This window comes from Rhincodon typus, chromosome 2 (genome assembly GCF_021869965.1).
Source record: "Rhincodon typus isolate 14 chromosome 2, sRhiTyp1.1, whole genome shotgun sequence".
Classification (NCBI taxonomy): domain Eukaryota; kingdom Metazoa; phylum Chordata; class Chondrichthyes; order Orectolobiformes; family Rhincodontidae; genus Rhincodon; species Rhincodon typus.
This window is the reverse complement of record NC_063333.1, coordinates 7737479-7757299: the sequence shown is the minus strand read 5'-3', so window position 1 is coordinate 7757299 and position 19821 is coordinate 7737479. Positions and strand designations below refer to the sequence as shown.

The 19821-nt window shown below is 43.1% G+C and overlaps 1 protein-coding gene across 3 annotated transcripts in view; it reads right to left on the bottom strand.

Moving 5' to 3' along the window:
- Positions 1-19821, bottom strand: part of mindy4 (MINDY lysine 48 deubiquitinase 4) — a 173345-nt gene that overhangs the window by 134961 nt on the left and 18563 nt on the right. For all 3 annotated transcript variants that reach the window (XM_048616068.1, XM_048616073.1, XM_048616079.1), the window contains one exon: positions 10317-10801. In XM_048616068.1, the coding sequence (XP_048472025.1) occupies positions 10317-10801 (485 nt within the window). The remainder of the gene's footprint in view (positions 1-10316; positions 10802-19821) is intronic.

Sequence of the window (19821 nt, the reverse complement as noted above, 5' to 3'; positions counted from 1 at the left end):
ATTTTTACAGACATAATGGTGTTCCACAAAGCGATCGCCCAGTTTGTGTTAGAATAGAATCATAGATTAGAACCCTTACAGTGACCATTCGGCCAACCGAGTCCATACTGACCCTCCAAAGAGCATCCCACCCAGACCCAGACCATCCCTTTTACCCTGCATTTCCCATGCCAATTCACCTAACCTGTACATCTTTGGACCGTGGGAGGAAACCGGAGCACCCAGAGGAAACCCTCACAGACACGGGGAGCATGTGTAAACTCAACATAGACAGTTGCCCAAGTCTGGAATCAAACCCGGGTCCATAGCGCTGGGAGGCAGCAGTGCTAACCACTGAGCCACTGTACCAGCCATGTTCCATAACCCCAGACAAAGGAGACCACATTGTGATTAACCAATACAGCAGTTTATATTGAATGAAATACAGATAAATTGCTGCTTCACCTTGGTGGTGAACCAAGGCGGTGACAGAGGAGGTAAACAGACAAGTGTTGCACCTTCTGCGATTGCATGGAAAGGTGCCGTGGGGGAGTATGGAGGCGTTGCGAGTGGAGAAGAGGTGGACCAAGGTCTGGCATCCTGCTGGAGGTAGTGGAAATGGTGGCTCATCATTCATTAGATGCAAATACTGTTGGGATGGAAAGTGAGGACAACTGGGATGCTATCAATGTTGCAGCACAGACGGGGAGGAGTGAGGGCAGACATAGCGAAGGACTCTGTCAACTATAGTAGCAGAAAATCCGCTGTTGAAGGATAAGATGAACATGTTTGCATGCCATCGTGCAAGGTGGCACATTCAGAACAGATGCAATGGAGACTGGCTGACCATTTCGCAGAACACCTAAAGTCTGTCCATAAAAATGAACCTGAGCTTCTAGTCATTTGCCACTTCAACACACCACCATGTTCTCACTGAGCAGTTCTGCAGTCAGACTCAATGCAAGCTTGAAGAGTAACACCTGATCTTCTGCCTGGGCATCTTACAGCCTTCAGGACTCAACATTGAGTTTAACAATTGCAGATTCCTTCCTTGCTTATTACCTACACCTAGAACCCCAAGTCCTGTCATGAAATGGGTTACTTTCAGCACAGCCAACACATTTTCACCTCCTGTTTTCTTCTGTTCCCTGGCTTACTATCAATAATCCTTCTGTGTGCCAATCCTTTTCTCTCTCGTTTTCTAGGCTCCATCTCCACCTACTCACTCACTCCTTTCTTCCCCACTCACTGGCATCCTCATCATCAGCATAAATGCCATTTTTTCCAAACTCCTTCTAGTCCTAAAGGAGGGACACTGGACTCAACGTTAACTCCATTTTCTCTCCACAGATGCTGCCAGACGCGTCAGGTTTCTGCAGCAATTTCTGTTTTTGTTTGCTTCAGATCTCCAACATCCACAATTCTCTGTTTTATTTCCATTAGAGTTACATTCATTAGACTTTAAAAGGATGAGGGAGATCTTCATTGATACCTTTAAAATTCTAACAGAACTAGACAAGGCAACCGCAGGAAGGATGCTCCCGACGACTGAGGAGTACTGAACCTGAGGTCCCAATTTAAGGATATGGGGAAGGCCATTTACAACAGACATGAGGAGAGATGTCTTCAACCAGACAGTGCAGAGCCTGCGGAATCCTCTGCCAAAGAAAGCAGTTGAGGTCAACACACTGAATATTTTTAGGAAGGAGTTAGATATAGTTCTTAGAGTTAAGAGATCAAAGGGGAGGCAATGGTCTAGTGGTATTATCACTGGACTGTTAATCCAGAGATCCAGATAATATTCGGAGGACCCAGGTTCGAATCCCACCATGGCAGACGGTGGAATTTGAATTCAGTAAGTATATGGAATTAAGAGTCTAGTGATGACCATGAATCCATTGTCAATTGTTAGGGGAAAAACCCCATCTGGTTCACTAATGCCCTTTAGGGAAGGAAATCTACCATCCTTACCCAGACTGGCCTACATGTGACTCCAGACCCACAACAATGTGGTTGACTCTTAAGTGCCCTATGGGCAATTAGTGATGGGTAATAAATGCTGCCTAGCCAGCAACGCCCTCATCCCATGAATTAATAAAGGAATAAAAAAGGTTATGGGGAGAAAGTGGGAACAGGATTGGATGATCAGCCATGATTCTATTGACGAGCAAAGCAAGCTTGAAGGGCTGAAAGCCTGCTCCTGCTCCTATTTTTTATACTTCTGTGTGTTTAAGTAACAGCTTCTTGGCCTTTTTTTCCACTGATACCATCTTTTTAAACAGGATTCTAGTTTGTAAAATGTACTGGTGCAATTTCATCTTGAATTATAATTCAGATCACTGAATTATTAAAATAACTACTTATGTATTGAGTGTGTCTACACTTTTACATTTCTGCACAGCTACACAGGAGTGTCAAGTAAAAAAAGTAAATTAGAAATAACTATGGCATTGCAAATCTGAAAGACATGATGTGCTGAAGTAAGATTAATTTAGACAGTTAAAAGTTAGTGCTAAAAGTTATAAAGCCACTGTCAGTATTCTTGCTGCTTTATTTAAGTTTTTAATTGGAGGGGAATGTTAGTGATGTTATCTTATCTTAGTAACATCAGGAATTTTAAACACATCATCTTATGGAGAGCTACACTGCATCTCTCTGCAAAATGATCCAGAGCACCATAACAGTCAATAAATCCTGACAAAGATTTGTTGTAATCTCTGCCCCCGCCTCTCTTATAGATTCCAGAAACTCTCCATAACTATATCCAGTTCTGAAAGGGAATACAAAAATCAATTCTTGAAGCACTACTGCCCTTTTTTTCTATCCACATCGCTTCCATAGAAACCCCACAATTAACAATACCCCTTTGTAAACTGAATACAGAATAGTTTCAACCCCAAAATATGTTCTGACCACATATCCATGAAATCATGAATACTTCCACTCTGTAATTGCATCCTAAACCATTCTTTCCTCAGCTTGTAGAAACATCAAATGCAAACAGGACCTGGCTATCTCGTCCATCATATCAGAACAAAGAATGAAGAACAAAGAAAATTACAGCACAGGAACAGGCCCTTCAACCCTCCAAGCCTGCGCCGATCCAGATCCTCGATCTAAACCTGTCGCCTATTTTCCAAGGATCTGTATCCCTCTGCTCCCTGCCCATTCATGTATCTGTCTAGATATATCTTAAATGATGCTATCGTGCCCACCTCTACCACCTCCGCTGGCAATGTGTTCCAGGCACCCATCACCCTCTGCGTAAAGAACTTTCCATGCATATCTCCCTTAAACTTTTCCCCTCTCACCTTGAAATCGTGACCCCTAGTAATTGAGGCCCCCACTCTGGGAAAAAGCTTCTTGCTATCCACCCTGTCTACACCTCTCATGATTTTGTAGACCTCAATCAGGTCCCCCCTCAACCTCCGTCTTTCTAATGTAAATAATCCTAATCTACTCAACCTCTCTTCATAGCTAGCGCCCTCCATACCAGGCAACATCCTGGTGAACCTTCTCTGCACCCTCTCCAAAGCATCCACATCCTTTTGGTAATGTGGCGACCAGAACTATACACAGTATTCCAAATGTGGTTGAACCAAAGTCCTATACAACAGGTATCTAACAGGTATGCCTTTTTTATCTCTAGACTTAATTATTCAATGTTCTAATGCCCGGTATCTAATCTGTCAACTTAAATTCATCCCATATTCTCCAATCTACATCCTAACTCAGACAAAGTCTTGTTTGTCTATCACCCTGATTTTGGTTATAGTGATACACAGTCCAGCAACTTAAAGATTCTCCATCTTGTTTTCAAATCCCATCATGGCCTCACTTCTTCCGATCTCTGACAGTACTTTAACTTCAGTCATCTCTGTCCCAAAACTAATCTGACCTCCAAAGATATAAATGATGTACAGTTTGCAGATGACTGCAGTGTTGATGACCACTCCTCAGCGAATTTGCAAGCCACTCTCAAGCTGTTCTTTTGGGGAGATGGCAGGAATATAGCATTGCAAGAAAGAATCAACCATAATCCAACTAGCTCTCAATTTCAGATTTATTAATCAAATTTAAATGCCATCAGCTGGTGTGACAGGACTTGAACCAGTGCCCTCCGAACATTAGCCCCAGGATCGCTGGTCCAGTGACAGGGCCACTACACAATGACCTTCCCAACTAACAAACCCAACACAACTGTTGTGGTGTGTCTGTCCACGTATGCTCTTGCAGGTACGTGTTTGCATGCACACAAGCACTGAATCAAAGATGCACCATGTCCATTTCTACAAGAGTTTCAAAGGGGGTGTCAAAAGGAACAAAATTGAAAACACATTGAACGAATGATGGCACCCTGAGATACGTGGTGGGTGGTGTGCAGCTGAAAAGATAAGCCTAATTAATCAGTCAAGAGTTAGTAGTTTGTAGTGATGCCCTTTATTTAACTATTAGGATAGCTGCTGCATTTTGTTTATGCACTTGAGAGGGAGGAAATGTCAACTACGTTATCAACTCATCTTTACAATGTTAGGAATTCTCAACACACCATCCTGTGCGAAGTTGCAGAGCATTTCTTCAATAGCTGACCCAGATCGCAGTAACGGTAAGTCAATAAATCCTGATGAAAACTGGCTGCAGAGCAGATGGAAACAGACTGTTTCCAATCAATGAAGGGTCTCCCACAAGGAGATGTACGGATAAGCTCAAGGACTGCCATGGTGTGGAATTTACTAAAAAGTTAGCTACTAAACCAAGACTGCGTCAATTTTTAACAATAGGTTATGAGGTGGTTGAGGGGAAAGGATAATAAAAAGGGATATTAGGAACGAGTCAGGCTTGTGGAATCCCAACTCATGCCTCTGTGAGAATAAACAACACAGAATTACAACAGAAATGTCAAAATTCAGTCGACGTCTGAGCCCAGTCAATCTGCCAATTTGAGAACCAAAAGATTTCATGAAGCATAACCTATGCAGTCCCAGCAGAAATCTACACAACACAACTGCCATTCAGTGAACCTCTGTCATCAATACCGAAAATGCAGTTAATGTTACAACACAACCTACACTGCCACACAGTGCCTAAATTCAATTGCAATGCACTCTCATAATCCAACTGCATAATCCAAGCTTGGCCCAACCCAATTTGGAATGTGGAAGGATGAATTTGTCCTGCTCTGCAAATCAATCTTCAATTTCGTTTCAACCTACCTGAATGAACAAAGGTATGTATATGAAAGACAAATTTCTAGATATTAAAAAGATGCAAAGGGATACATGAAAATACTCTGGGAAAATGGGATGGAAGATAGATCAGCCACAATCTAGTTAAATAACGAGACAGGCTCCAGGGATCAAATGGCCAATTCCAACTATTTCCTATGTTCTAATGTGACACGAGGAGAGGGATCAGTGTGTTCCACCATTCAACCAGATCAAGGGTATGAACTCACATGGAATTTCCTCCCTGCAGACTACACCTCATTGCTTGCTGCTCACTTCCTCCCTTCCACCTCAAAAGATTGCTCTCACATGTTGACGTGGTCTTGCGTTTTGCAGCTATTTTCTCAAGGTATAGTCATATGGTCTCTTCTCAACACTCTGAAGGTCTCTCTACAACCTCATTCTTTAATCCTGTGTTAACAACCTCACTGACACCCCGCCAAATAAATCTTTCCTTCCACAGCTGGTCTTGTATCTTTATATTAGAAATTCAATCTGTGCACTGGAACATAAAGGAGAAGCTGTCTAATATAAAGATACAAGTCACTGCTCAGGAGAAGAGGAGACAGGCAGATAACTGAATCCAAATGGGACCTTTAACACATTAACACAGAAGGTTATAGAGATAATATGGGTAAAAACACTGAAGCATTTGATCAGCCATGATTGTATTAAATGACAAAGCAGGCTCAAATGCTGAATGGCCTACTCCTGCTCCTATATTTCTGTAATATCCTCTGACAGAAGTAACAAAATGTAATAGCACGCTATGAAAAGTTATAACAGATGAACAAAGGCTTGGTGACCTACAATGATCACTCCCTTCACCAGCGACACTCAGTAACAGCAAAGTGTAGCATCTACAGGATGCACTACCATAACTCAGCAAGGCTCTGCCACCAGCACTTTCCAAACCCATGGCCTCAGCCAGCAAATACAAGGGAACACCATCACCTGCAAGCTCTCCTCCAAGCCACTCACCATCCTGACTTGGAAATATATCACAGTTCCTTCACTGTCGTTGGGTAAAAATCCTGGAACTCCCTTCCCAACAACAAGATGGATTTTCCTACACCCCAAGGACCGCAGTGGTTCAAGGCAGCTGCTCACCCTAGAAATAGTAGCCTTTTGCAGAACAATTTAAGGAAGGTGAGATGGGCAGAAGTGCAAAGCTGCTTTAGAATAGATGGCAGCTAAAGGCATGACAGCCAATTTTGAGGCAAAAAACATGGAGGATGAACAAGAGGTCAGATTCAGGTATGGAAAGATATCGCTGACTTCTCTTAGCAGTGAAGTTGTTTGCTCAACAAATGGTTCAGGCTCTGGGAAACTGAAACACAGGGTGGTCCACAGTTAGAAGTTGAGCATTTCACGCACTGTCATAGCTTGAAGCAAAAAGCTGTTGGGCATTACCAAGTCAAACACTGCAGAATAAACATCAGTCAAGTGTAGTACTTACTCCCTTCTCCCACAAACAATGGATACAGTCCAGCGTGATCAGAATACAAGTCTGTTAATGTCATTATGACCTTGGCACATAAAACATACAAATTATATTTTGACAAGAAATATAATTACCAGGTCACTCTTCACCGATCAGTCTTCTGGACTCAATTCAGGGATTCCTCTTTGTGCTGTTTCCCTTTCTCACACTCAATGCCAGTAACATATGGTCTATTTGCAGTGGGGTTACATGGCACTTCTAGCTTTGACAGAGAATCAGGATGAATGGAATAACAATGTGGTCGCACCCTGATTAAAGAACTTTTGGATTTATTACTGACCATTTACGACAAATGCCACCAAGTTCCAGTGTCCAACAAATGGAAAGATCTGTCCAAATGAACCCCTTATTACATTAAAAGGCACCAGCTACTATCCCTCAACAAAAAAAAGCAGCAGCCATTTCACTCTTTCTCTATGGTCATAACCTTTCAGCTTCAATATCTTTCCTCTACTTTCTCCAGTGCCTGTATATCCTTATAGAATACCATGCACAGTTGTGGTCTAAGGTTCAGTGAAAGTTCAAACATAAGCTTTAACTTAGACAAAAGAAAATTATGTTGCTTTAAAATATAGTTAAATAGCAGCGAAACCTATTTGAGGAAGACGAACAAAAACAGAAGCTGCTAGAAAAGCTCAGCAGCTCTGGCAGCATCTATGAAGAAAAAAAATCAGAGTTAATGTTTCGGTTCTGGTGACCCTTTCTCAGAACCGAGGGAGGGAACAGGGGGAGGCAAAACCTGCCTTTACTTCTTAACACAAGTGCTGTGTTTTGCCATATCTGTGATCAGCACTCCCTCCAGTGGCTGCATAAAGAATTACAAGTGAGCTGCACTCCACGACAGCAGTGTTGGCCATCATGCTCACTCACTGTGTGGCAAATGGGCCAGATATTTGTGGAGAAATGACACACTTGGTCTGGACATTAGGACCCTATGGCACTGCACCGGAACCAGGTCCTGGTACCAGTCTCAGATTAACACAATTCATAACCATGTCAAAAGCAAACAAAATCTTGCAGGAGAAATAGTCCTGAACATTGATCAAGCCATTACAGAGTGGGGGAAAAGGTGGCTTCAATGAAGGAAGTGGAAGCTGTTGAAATATTTTCATTGCTGCGCCTCAACTGGATGCTGTATGGTGTTTCAGTGCTGCTACAATAAAAACATTCTGTCACCAAGCTACTGACAGAGTGGAGAACGTATTTTTTCACCTGTGGTCCTATTCCTCAATCCCAGTTCATCTCTGGGAGACTGCTGCAACACTCACTCCATTCTTTGCATACAACAGGTAGCAAATGTGGTAACAAGTTTGATGAGCAAAATTCTATTAGATAACACAGCTTTATAGTAATAGTAAAAAGCAACTGGAATGGGTTCATGGCAAATCTTGGAAATCATGGTAAACAAAAGTAGAGCTTCAAATTGCTGACACAGTGTCACATGCCACTGAATCCACTGCACCTTGGGCCTTGTACTATCCCCTCCTTTTAAAATGATATGGAAAATTATGGGTGACACAACAACAAATTTGTTTAAGTGTCACCTATGCCAAAATAGCAACCTTTTAATCCTGGTCAAGTGTACAACATGAAAAGCAAATAAATGAACTCCTGAGGAAGGAAAAAGAAATTGGATTGCATATTAGCACACACCCTGACCACAGCATCCATGGGCTTCAGCTCCAATTCAGTTTCATTTAAAAAGTGCTGTGATGGTTATGTGGGATAAATTACAGCCAATTTATGCACTATAAGATCGCACATACACGAGATAAACAAGCAGATGATTTGTTTTTAAGTGAGGAGTAAACTTTAAGTCTTTCACAGGGTGTAACCATTGCTGGCTTGGCCAGCATTTAGCACCTATCCCTAAATGTCAACTGTTCTTGAGACAATGGTGCTGAGCTGCAATTGCTGTGGTACTTGGGATGTGGAGACACCCAGTGCTGTTATGGAGGGAGTTTCAGGATTTTGACCCAGCGCAAGTGAAAGAATATCAATGTATTTCCAAGGTACACACAAGATAGCGGATGGTTTGGAGAGGAACTTGTACGTGGTGGTGTTCCCAAGTGTCTGCGTTTCACGCTTCTATGTGGTACAGATTGCACATCTAGAAAGTGGTGTCAAAGGAGCTCTGAAGAATTGCTGCAGTGCATCTTGTAGGCAATTCTGCCACTGTGTGTCAGTGCTGAAGGGAGTGAACATTGAAGATGGTGGATAGGGTGGCAACCAGCAGGCTGCTTTGTCCTGGATGATATTGAACTTCGAGTGTTGTTAGAAATGCATTTTCCTAGGCTGGAGGGAAGAATGCCATCACACACCCAGATAGTGCCTTGTAGCTGGTTGACAGGACACACAAGTTCTTTATCAAAAAAGTTGGCAAGAACTTTTTGTTTAGATTTGAGGGGTTTTGACAGTCATTGCAGAGGGAAGCTTCTGGTTATCATTACAATTAACAACAGCATCTCTGACACCTCTGAGCACTCCCTCAGTACTGCGCCAGTTCAACAAACGATCATGTCTAGACAGGGCCTTCAATTTACTGGACTTTTCTGATTCAGAATCAAGTATTACTCACTAAGCCAGGGCTGGAACCTTGTTTCTCTGTAAGGGCTTTAGCTGCCTTATCTGCATTATTGTTACCCTGTTGCTGGTGGTCTGTATCTTTCTGTGGGCCTTAATTTTAATTACTGCAGCCTGTTTGGGCACATATGCTGCTTCCACCAGATCCCTGATCTGTTCCTCATGTTGTATGTGCCCTCCAGACAAGGTCATATATCCTCACTGGGGCCATGCTATCATGTAGTCATGTACAATGCCAAAAGCTTATCTGCCACCCACATATATGTTGGCCCTATGGTTCTTGAATAGCTCCAATGCCTTCATTAAGGCTTTCAGCACTGTTACCTGAGCCAAATACATACCATACAATACAGCATAATACAGCACAGGATCAGGCCTTTTGGCCCACCAAGCCTGCACCAATTCCTAATCCTTATTTAGACCCACTATTCCTCTGTTCGCCTCCCATTCAGGTATCTATCAAGACATGCCTTAATTGTTGCTAACATGCCTGCTTCCATCACCCTGTGTGAAAAATTTTCCCCACACTTCTCCACTAAACTTTTCCCCTCTCACCTTGAACCTGTGTCCTCTTGTGGTCAGCTAAAGATGCGTAACAGCTAAAGATGACACTCATGAACAAACAGCAAAAGCCACTGATAAAGAAGAGATCTGAATCCAGTCAAAGTACAGGTGTTGCGTTTACTGCCAATGCAGAACCAGCTGGTAAGGCCCAAAAAAGACCTTGTAACTTGGTCAGTGCTAAATTATATGATTCCAAATATGGCTGTGGGGACAGCAACTGGATTCAGTATGCGGACAAACATATTCTAGGAGATGCCAGGGATTAAAATAGGGTTGATCAGAAGAAGCTGTTTGCCAGTTTTTCTATCCTTAACCAAGACCATGTCAATATCCATTTATTTCCTAGGGAAGATCACCACAAAGAGGATGCTGAACCTTCAAACCTCCCCAACTCATCAATCAAATCCACTCTGACATGTTAATGGACCAACAGGTACAGCAATAAAAGCAGGGGTACATACCTGGAATGTAGATCTTCATCCATCTTAACATCGTTTTCTCTTGCCTCGTACTCAATGTTCATGCAATCTGGTGCAAACTTCACCTTCCTACTCTTTTCAGGCAAGTTGGCATTAAAGTTAGAGGAGAGTTTTTTCTCCTGCCCACTTGGGACCTGCCCTCTTTCTCGCTCCAGTACCCTCTCTGCACCAGGGTCATCCGCTGCCTCATGGTACCACCTGAAATCTTGTGATTTCTGACTGCTGCGGCTGCCTGTCACAAGACAGGAAGGTTTCTTCTGTGGGTAGTCCTGGGTGGGTGTGCCATCTACAATGTTATCCACCAGTGTGCCAGCAGCAGGAAGCCAGTCAGAACAGGCAGCAGTTTCACAGGAGGTGCCCACCTGTCGTACATAGCCCTTGAAGCCACTATCAATGTCGCTCTCTATTGAATGTAAAGTCAGGCTAGATCCCGAAGCCCGTTTAATCAGACGCTTTTTGGAAGTATCCTGCACACATTGGAAAAAGTCAAAAGATTAACCTAGGATTAGAGTGTGCAACACTTACTTTAACTCCAGTCCTTGTTGAACACTGTAAGGGTTAGTACAAGTGCAGGCCCAGGTTACAGAGTGCAATTGTTATTCAATCTCCAGTCCTGGATTACAGCATGCAAGGACTTGTCTATCCTAGGCCCACATCATAGCATGCAAGATCAACTTGACTGTAAGGGTTAGTATGCACTGCATGACCCATCAATTTTGTAGTGTTGTTTTCTTCTTGAGTTGAGTTTTACATGCCCATTAACGTGTGTAATGTTAGCACTTGGAGAATCATTACATCTAAATTGGGCATCTGGGTCTCTGGAACAAGTTAGGTTCAGCAGCAATTAAATGGAAAACAAAAGACTCCTAATTCTGCTTCAACATACTGGCACATTCCCAAACTGAGAAGTGCAGCCTTTACTGCACACAAGTTTTCCAATGCCCTCTCTAGCTGAGGTTGCCAGTCCAGTGCCTATAGAAACCTTTTTTCAGCTTCAGGCTTAGGCCAACACAACTGATTGTGATGGTAATTTCAATAAGATCTCTGCAACCAAATGATGATAAGGGTGGATCTGGTCTGACGATCTGAAACTATCTTACCCAGTAATTTGTCTTTTATTGACTGCGATAAGTTACTGTGCTTTGTCTGGATCAGAAAGACAGTGCTTGGCCTTGAATGGGTGAATTCAAAACTGATTCAAAACAGAAACAACAAGCTACGTTTGACCACCCCAATCCACGCAAGTTTCCAGCCAGAGGGAGCCACATAAAATGTGTCAAATGTCTAGCCTGCAATGTTCCCACCAAGCTCTGAGCTGGGCTTTATAACAGCAAAGATCAGCACCCCACTTGCCTTTTCCAAATACAGTAAAATCCCCATTATCTGGAATTCTCACAACCAGCATCCAAGATTCAAAGATGGAATTTCAGATGGTTAAGATCTGGATAATGGTGTAAGCCACTGGAAGGGAATAATGGACCTGATGCTTTATTAAAGCTTTTGGCCAAGTTTACCAACATTTATCAGAGGTCCCGACAGCTCATTTTTAAAATGCACATTCATCTTTTGGAAGCGATGAGTTGAGCTCTCCCAGCCACCACTAGTATTTCTCATGTGACCAGTAGATTCAACTAACTGGCACCTCCCACCAATTCCCTGTGCATGTCAGGTACCGGAGAAATTATTGCAAACAATTAATAGTCAATTGAACCTGCAAACACTTCAACTGACCCAAATATTACATTGCCCATTCATAATACAACTGGTGTGGACAGACGTGACAGATTCAGGAAGCTGTTTTCAAAGTCAACTTTGTGTCACAGTGCACCTTTTGTGTGTGGCCTCTGCATGTTGGAAGCAGCCCCACTTCAAATCCAGCAAAAAAAGATTAATACTTGAAAATGAATGTACTTGGCAAACTGGAGCTCCATTTTTAAAGTAGTCAGGACACTCAGACTAACATGTATCATTCGCAAGTTTTGCTGACTGGTTTTTCCTTCCAGGCAAGCTGCTCCCCCATTCCAAGATTCCCTGATCATGTTCCATCCAAAGCCGCAGAATTCCCAGATCTAGCCACAATGGATGTCTTGATTCTCGGGCCAACCGCAGTTGCAGCAGTGACCATTACTTAGTCCTGAATCTATTGGGACTATGAACTAGATTGGGGCAGGGGGGGAAAAGAGGATCCTCCACAGCAGGGAAGCAAGAGCGAGGCTGGAAAGAGATACAATAATCAGAAATGGCAAGTTGAAGAGACAGATCAGGCTGGAACAGGACAGGGAGCGAGGAATGCCTGTTGAATTAAACTGCATCTATTTCAATGCAAGAGGGCTGACAGGTAAGGCCGATGAACTCAGGGACATGGATAGGTACGTGGGAGTGGGATATTATAGCCATTACAGAAGCATGGCTAAGGAAGAGACAGGACTGACAGCTTAATGTGACAGGGTACAGATGCTTTAGGCCAGACAGAGGTGGAGGAAGGGGGCGAGGGGGAAGAGTTGATTGAGGAGAGTTTCATAGCAGTAGTCAGAGATGAAATAACTGAGGGATCATCCAGTGAGGCTTTGTGGATGGAGCTAAGAAATAAGAAGGGGATGGTGATATTATTGGGGTTGTCTTATAGGGCCCAAATCGTCGACAGGAATTAGAGGAACAAATATGCATGGAAATTGCAGAGACTTGCAGGAGAAATAGTGGGGATTTTAATTTTCCTAACATAGACTGGGACTGCCACAGCATTAAGGACTTAGATGGGGTGGAATTTGTTAAACGTGTTCAGGCAAGTTTCCTCAAGCAGTATATAAAGGGCGCTACTCGGGAAGAGGCAAAGCTCGATCTACTTTTGGGAAATAGGGCAGGACAGGTGATTGAGGGGAGAGTGGGGGAGGCACTTTGGGACCAGTGACCATAGTTCTATTAATTTTAAAACAGTTATGGAGAAGGGCAAAATTGGTCCACAGGTTCAAGTTCTAAATTGGGACAAGGTGAATTTTGATGGAATTAGACAGGAGCTTACAGGGGTTAATTGGAGTAGTTTGTTTGCAGGCAAAGAGACCTCTGGCAAATGGGAGGCCTTTAAAAGTGTGACAGCTAGAGTTCAAGGTCTATATGTTCCTGTGAGGGCGAAGGGCAAGGTTGGGAGGAGTAGGGAACCCTGGATGGCAAGAGATATTGAGGCCTTGAGACCAGAAAAAAGGAGGCATGGCTCAGGAACAGGAGGCTGGGATCAAGGAAATCCCTGGAGGTATACAGGGGATACAGGAGTTTACTGAAGGAGGAAATCAGGAGGCTGAAAAGGAGTCATGAGATAGCTTTGACTGAGAAGATTAGGGTAAATCCAAAGAGATTCTTTAAGTATACTAAAGGAAAAAGAATAACGAGAGACAGAACAGGACCCCTCAAGGACCAAAGTGGACATGTATGTGTGGAACCACAGGAGATGGGCAAGGTCCTCAATGAATATTTCTCCTCTGTGTTTACCGTAGAGAAAGACATGAAGACTTGCGAACTTGGGGAAGTTAATGGAGATATCTTGGGGACAGTCCATATCACTATAGAAGTTGTGTTGGAAGTATTAGAATGTATGAAGGTTGATAAATCTCCTGGTCCTGATCAGATATATCCAAGAACCATGCAAGAGGCGAGAGAAGAAATTACGGGAGCCCTGTCTGATATATTTGCATCATCATTAGCCACGGGTGAGGTCCCGGAAGACTGGAGGGTAGCGACTGTTGTGCCCTTATTCAAGAAGGGCTGCAAAGAAAAACCTGGGAGTTATAGACTAGTAAGCTTAACATCTGTGTGAGGTAAATTACTTAAGAAGATTCTGAGAGATAAGACGTACATGCATTTGGAAAGACAAGGTTTGATTAGGGGTAGTCAGCATGGCTTTGTGCGCAGGAGATCATGCCTCATAAATTTGATAGAGTTCTTTGATGAAGTGACCAGGAAGGTTGATGAGGGCACGGCAGTAGACGTAGTCTATATGGATTTCAGTAAGGCCTTTGATAAGGTTCCACATGGTATGCTGTTAGATCGCATTGAGTCCAGGAAAAGTTGGCAAATCGGATACATAATTGGCTTGATGATAGGAAGCAGAGAGTAATAGTGGAAGGATGCTTGTTGGACTGGAGGTCTGTGACTAGTGGTGTGCCTCCGGGGTCAGTGCTGGGACCATTGCTGTTTGTTATCTATATCAATAATTTGGATGAGAACGTACAAAGCAGGATTAGTAAGTTTGTGGATGACACTAAAATAGGCGGTATCATGGACAGCGAGGAATGTTATCAGAAATTGCAGCAGGATCTTGATCAACTGGGGAAGTGGGCCGAGAAATGGCAATTAGAGTTTAATATAGATAAGTGTGAGGTATTGCATTTTGGAAAGTCAAATCAAGGTAGGAGTTTCATGGTGAATGGTAGGGCTTTAAGGAGTGTAGAGGGACCTTGGAGTTCAGGTGCACAGTTCTTTGAAAGTGGAGTCAGAGGTAGACAGGGCAGTGAAGAAGGCATTTGGCACACTGGCCTTCATCAGGGGACTGAGTATCGAAGTTGAGAAGTTATGTTGCAGTAGTACAGGACGTTGGTGAGACCACACTTGGAGTATTGTATTCAGTTTTGGTCACTTGCTATAAGAAGGATGTTATTAAACTGGAAAGACTGCAAAGAAATTTACAAAGGATGTTGCCAGGACACAAGGGACTGAGTTATAGGGAGAGGTTGGACAAGCTAGGACATTTTTTTTAAAAAGAGCGTAGGAGACTAAGGGGGACCTTATGGTTGTGTATAAGATCACAAGAGGCATGGATAGGATGAATACACTCAGTCTTTTTCTCAAGATTGGGGAATCAAGGACTAGAGGGTATCGATTTAAGGTAAGAGGGAAAAGAATGCTTGAGAACCTGAGGGGCAACTTTTTTTTTAAACAGAGGATGGTATGCATATGGAATGAACTGCCAGCAGAAGTGGTTGAAGCAGGTGCATTAACAACATTTAAAAGGCATTTGGATGAATACGTGGAAAGGAAAGGTTTAGAAGGATATAGGCCAAGTGCAGGGAAATGGGGTTAGCGTGGATGGACATTTTGGTTGACATGGACCAGTTTGGGCCAAAAGGCTTATCACCGTGCTACAGGCCTCTCTGACTCTATGATTCATCGAGCTGCTGGCCACTCAAACATGGGGTCAGACTTGAAGTGGAGCAGCAGCAAACAGCTCCTTCAAATTCAGCCCAATATTTTAGAAAGCAAGAGGAGCCAACTCTTCAGGGAGACAATAGAAGTTTAGTTGTCTTTCAAAGACGACTAGGAACAGGAAGAGGCCTTTCTGCCCCTTGAGCTCGTGCATCATTCAATAAGATCATACATAACTTGCTCATTAACTTCATTTTGCACATCATCTCTTTCAGAAAATAACGTAGGGATACAGGACCTGAGTAATTTTACACAACGTTGGGCAAGTGTAAAACCCTTAAGAGGAAGAATTCTTCAACACTGGGGATTCAGCCATCTCATATCATAAACTAATGAACAGAAGCAGGAATAGTTGAGGTAGGGAACTTTACAAGTTGGATGAGCATTTGAAATGTCATAACATTTAAGGCTATGGGCCAAGTGCAGGAAAGTGGGACTAGCGTAGACTTAGAGTAGTTTTCTGTCAGTGCAGACCTGGTAGGCTGAAGGGCCTCTTCTGTACCATATGATTCTATGATCACTGTGATTATAGTTTGTTGTGAAATTTCTTAAGGATCGCTTCTTTCTTGGACACTTTTTTACAGTGGCTATAGTTCTCCTAAAATCGTTGGATTCTGGAAAAGTACCAGAGGATTAGAAGACTGCTAATCTGGCACACCTATTCAAAAACGGAGTCATAAAGCAGATAACCACATCTGTTGTTGGAAAAACGCAGGAAGTAATAGCAGCAAGTTTGAAAAATTATAATCTAATGAAGCAGAGACTCATGACTTCATGAAAGGAAAATTGTGCCTGACTAATTTATTAGTGTTTATTCTGAAGAAGTCTCAACCAGAGTGGATAGAAGGAAACAAGTAGACATTTTGTATTTGAACTTACAGAGACATTTGACAAGGTACCAACGTTTAAAAAGCGTTTGGCAGACTTGCCTTCATCGCTCAGACCTTTGAGTATAGTAGTTGAGATGTTATGATGAAGTTGTACAAGACATTGGTGAGGCCTCTTCTGGAGTACTGTGTACAATCTGGTCTCCCTGTTTTAGGAAGGATATTATTAAACAAGAGAGGGTTCAGAAGAGATTTACCAGGACATTGCCAGGAATGGAAGCTTTGAGTTGTAAGGATAGAGTGGAACTTTTTTTCACTGAATCATAGGAGGCTGAGAGGTGACCTTATAAAAGGTTTATAAAATCATGAGGGGTGTAAATAAGGTGAAAGGTGACTAGACTAAGATTTAGAAAGGACATGAGGGGCAATTTTTTTTGTTTTTTTTTAAAATGGAGTGGTTCGTGTGTAGAATGAACTTCACATTTAGATAAGTGCGTGAATAACAAATAGTCAGAATTCACACGACACCAACTTATAGTCCGACAGGTTTATTTGAAACCACAAGGTTTCAGAGTGCTTCTTCACTTCACCTGATGAAGGAGAAAAGCACACAGGTGCAGAATTTATAGGCAGAGAGATCAAAAGATTGTACAAGTGGTGGGAGTGGAGTGTCGACAAACCCAATAACAAGGTTCTGCAGGTGATCAAAAGTGTCAGATGGTGTGAGTAAAGTGTCAACAGCTGAATAGCAAGTGAAGTGATGACCTATGATCTGATTAATTGAGGCAGAGAGATAGTTTCAAAAAATGAAAGTAAAATGGTGCTGGAGACAAACCAAATGGCTGGAATAAAACGCTAGGTATAAGAGCCGCATTCCAAGGGTCTAACCAAAGTAACAAGTAATCCAGAACTGTACAAAGTAATTAAGGTAGAGAGATCATAAGTTACCAAGGTGATAGTGTCACAATAGGACAGTAAGGAAGATTTTGCAAATATAGAACAGTATGGTGCCACGTGTAACCCCTCAACATGAACTAAAGATCACGGTTGAGGCCATCATCATGGATACAGAAACTGCGCGTTCATATTTCAAAGGCCACCCTGGAAAATGCTTACCCGAATGTCCTTAACTGCTGAAGTGTTCCCCGACTGGGAAGAGGCTATTGCTGTCTGGCAATTGTTGAGCGGTCTCCACTCATCCATTGTTATAGCATCTGCATGGTCTCACCAATATACCGTGCCTCAGGACATCCTTGCCTGCAGCGTATGAGGTAGACAACACTGGCCGAGTCACACGAGTGAGTATCTGCCACGTATGTGGTGCGTGGTATTCCCACGTGTAATGGTAGTGTCCATGTCGATGATCTGGCATGTCTTGCAGAGGTTGCTGTGGCAGGGTTTTATGGTGTTGTGGTCAACATTGTCCTGAAGGCTGGGTAGTTGGCTGCGAACAATGATCTGTTTAAGGTTCGGCAGTTGTTTGAAGGCAAGAAGTGGAGGCATAGGGATGATCTTGGCGAGACATTCATCGTCATTGATGACAAGTTGAAGGCTGCAAAGAACATGACGTAGCTTCTCTGCTCTGGGGAAGTACTGGACGATGAAGGGTACTCTATCGGTCGTGTCCTGTGTCTGCCTTCCGACGAGGTCACTGCAGCATGTCAGAACTGGCAATCAATGAGTTGAGCATCATATCCCTTTCTTATGAGGGTGTCTTTCAGCTTCTGTAGGTGTCCATCGTGTTCCTCTTCGTCCGAGCAGATCCTGCGTATGCGGAGGGCTTGCCTGTAGGGGATGGCTTCTTTAACACGTTTAGGGAGGAAGCTAGAGAAGTGCAGCATCGTGAGGTTATCTGTGGGCTTGTGGCAGAGTGAGGTACTGAGGTGCCCATCCTTGATGAAGATGCATATGTCCAAGAATGGGACCCATTCTGAAGCACAGCCCATGCAAGTCTGATGGTGGGATGAAACCCATTGATATCATTATGTAGTCATTTCAGTGAGTCCTCACCATAAGTCCAAGGAAACGAAAGGTCAATGTATCTGGTGTATAGCATTGGTTGGAGATCTTGTGAAGCAAAGAAGTCTTGCGCAACCTTGTGCATGAAAATGTTGGCGTACTGGGGTGCAAATTTGGTCCCCATGACTATTGTGTGTGTCTGGATTAAGTGCTGGTTGTTGAAGGTTAAGACGCTCTGGTCAAAGATAAAGTGGATGAGTTGTAGGGTGGCTTCTAGAAATTGCCAGTTGTTGGTGTTGAGTACTGAGGCTGTTGCAGCAATGCCATCATTGTGGGGAAATGCTGGTTTAGAGTGCTGAAACATGCTTTGAGACGAGGAATGTTCCTGGTTTGACTGGTCCATGTGTGCAGAATTTCTCTAAGTGTTGAGACAGATGCTGGGGGTTCTTTGTACAATGGGCTTCAAGATGCCCTCGACATAGCCAGAGAGGTTACCACACAGGGTCCCGTTGCCTGATATGATGGGACATCCAGGTGTGTTGGCTTTGTGCATCTTCAGAAGGCAGTAGTAGTCTCTTATGCGAGAAGTATGCAGGACGAGTGCAGAAGGTGCTCTGTAGGTTTGGATCAAAGGTCTTGATCAGTCTGTTGAGTTGACAGATGTGTTCTTTAGTTGGATCGTAGTTGTCTGTAGTGTTCCTGGTTGTTCAGTTGTCGCTACGCTTCTTTGCAGCGGTCCATTCTATCCTGTAAGATGGTGGCTCCTCCTTACTATCCTGTTTAAACACCATCACCTTGGTAACTTGTTATCATCTCTCCACCTAAATTAGTTTGTACAGTTTTGGATTACTTGTTACTTTGGTTAGACCCTCGGCATGCGTCTCTTACAGTTACCATGTTCTTCTAGCCACTTGGTTTGTCCCCAAAACCATTTCATTTCTATTTTCTGTAACTATCTCTCTGCCTCAATTAATCAGATTATAGGTCATCCCTTCACTTGCTATTCAGCCGGTGACACTTTTGCTCAAATGCAGAGTCTCGTTATTTGGATGCTGTAAATCAGGAAACAAAACAGAAATTGCTGGGAAAGCTCAGCAGGTCTTGTTATTCGATCTGTTGACACTCCACTCACACCACTTGTACGAACTTTTGATCTCTCTGCCTATAAATTCTGTGCCTCTGTGCTTTTTTTCCCACTTCACCTGACAAAGGAGCAGCACTCTGAAAGCTTGGGATTTCACATAAACATGTTGGATTATAACCTGGTGTATGTGACTTCTAACCTTGTCCACCTGAGTCCAGCACTGACCCCTCCACATCATGAATAAAAAATGTTTAGAGAGATATAGGCCAAGCCCAGGCAGGTAGGACTAGTTTAGTTTGGGATTATGGTCAGCATGGACTGGTTGAAATGATGGATCGGTTTCTATGCTGTATGTCTACAACGCAAAGGTTGAAGCATAAGAGCCCAGGGCGTTGGGGGTTGTATTGGTATGGATTAACAATTG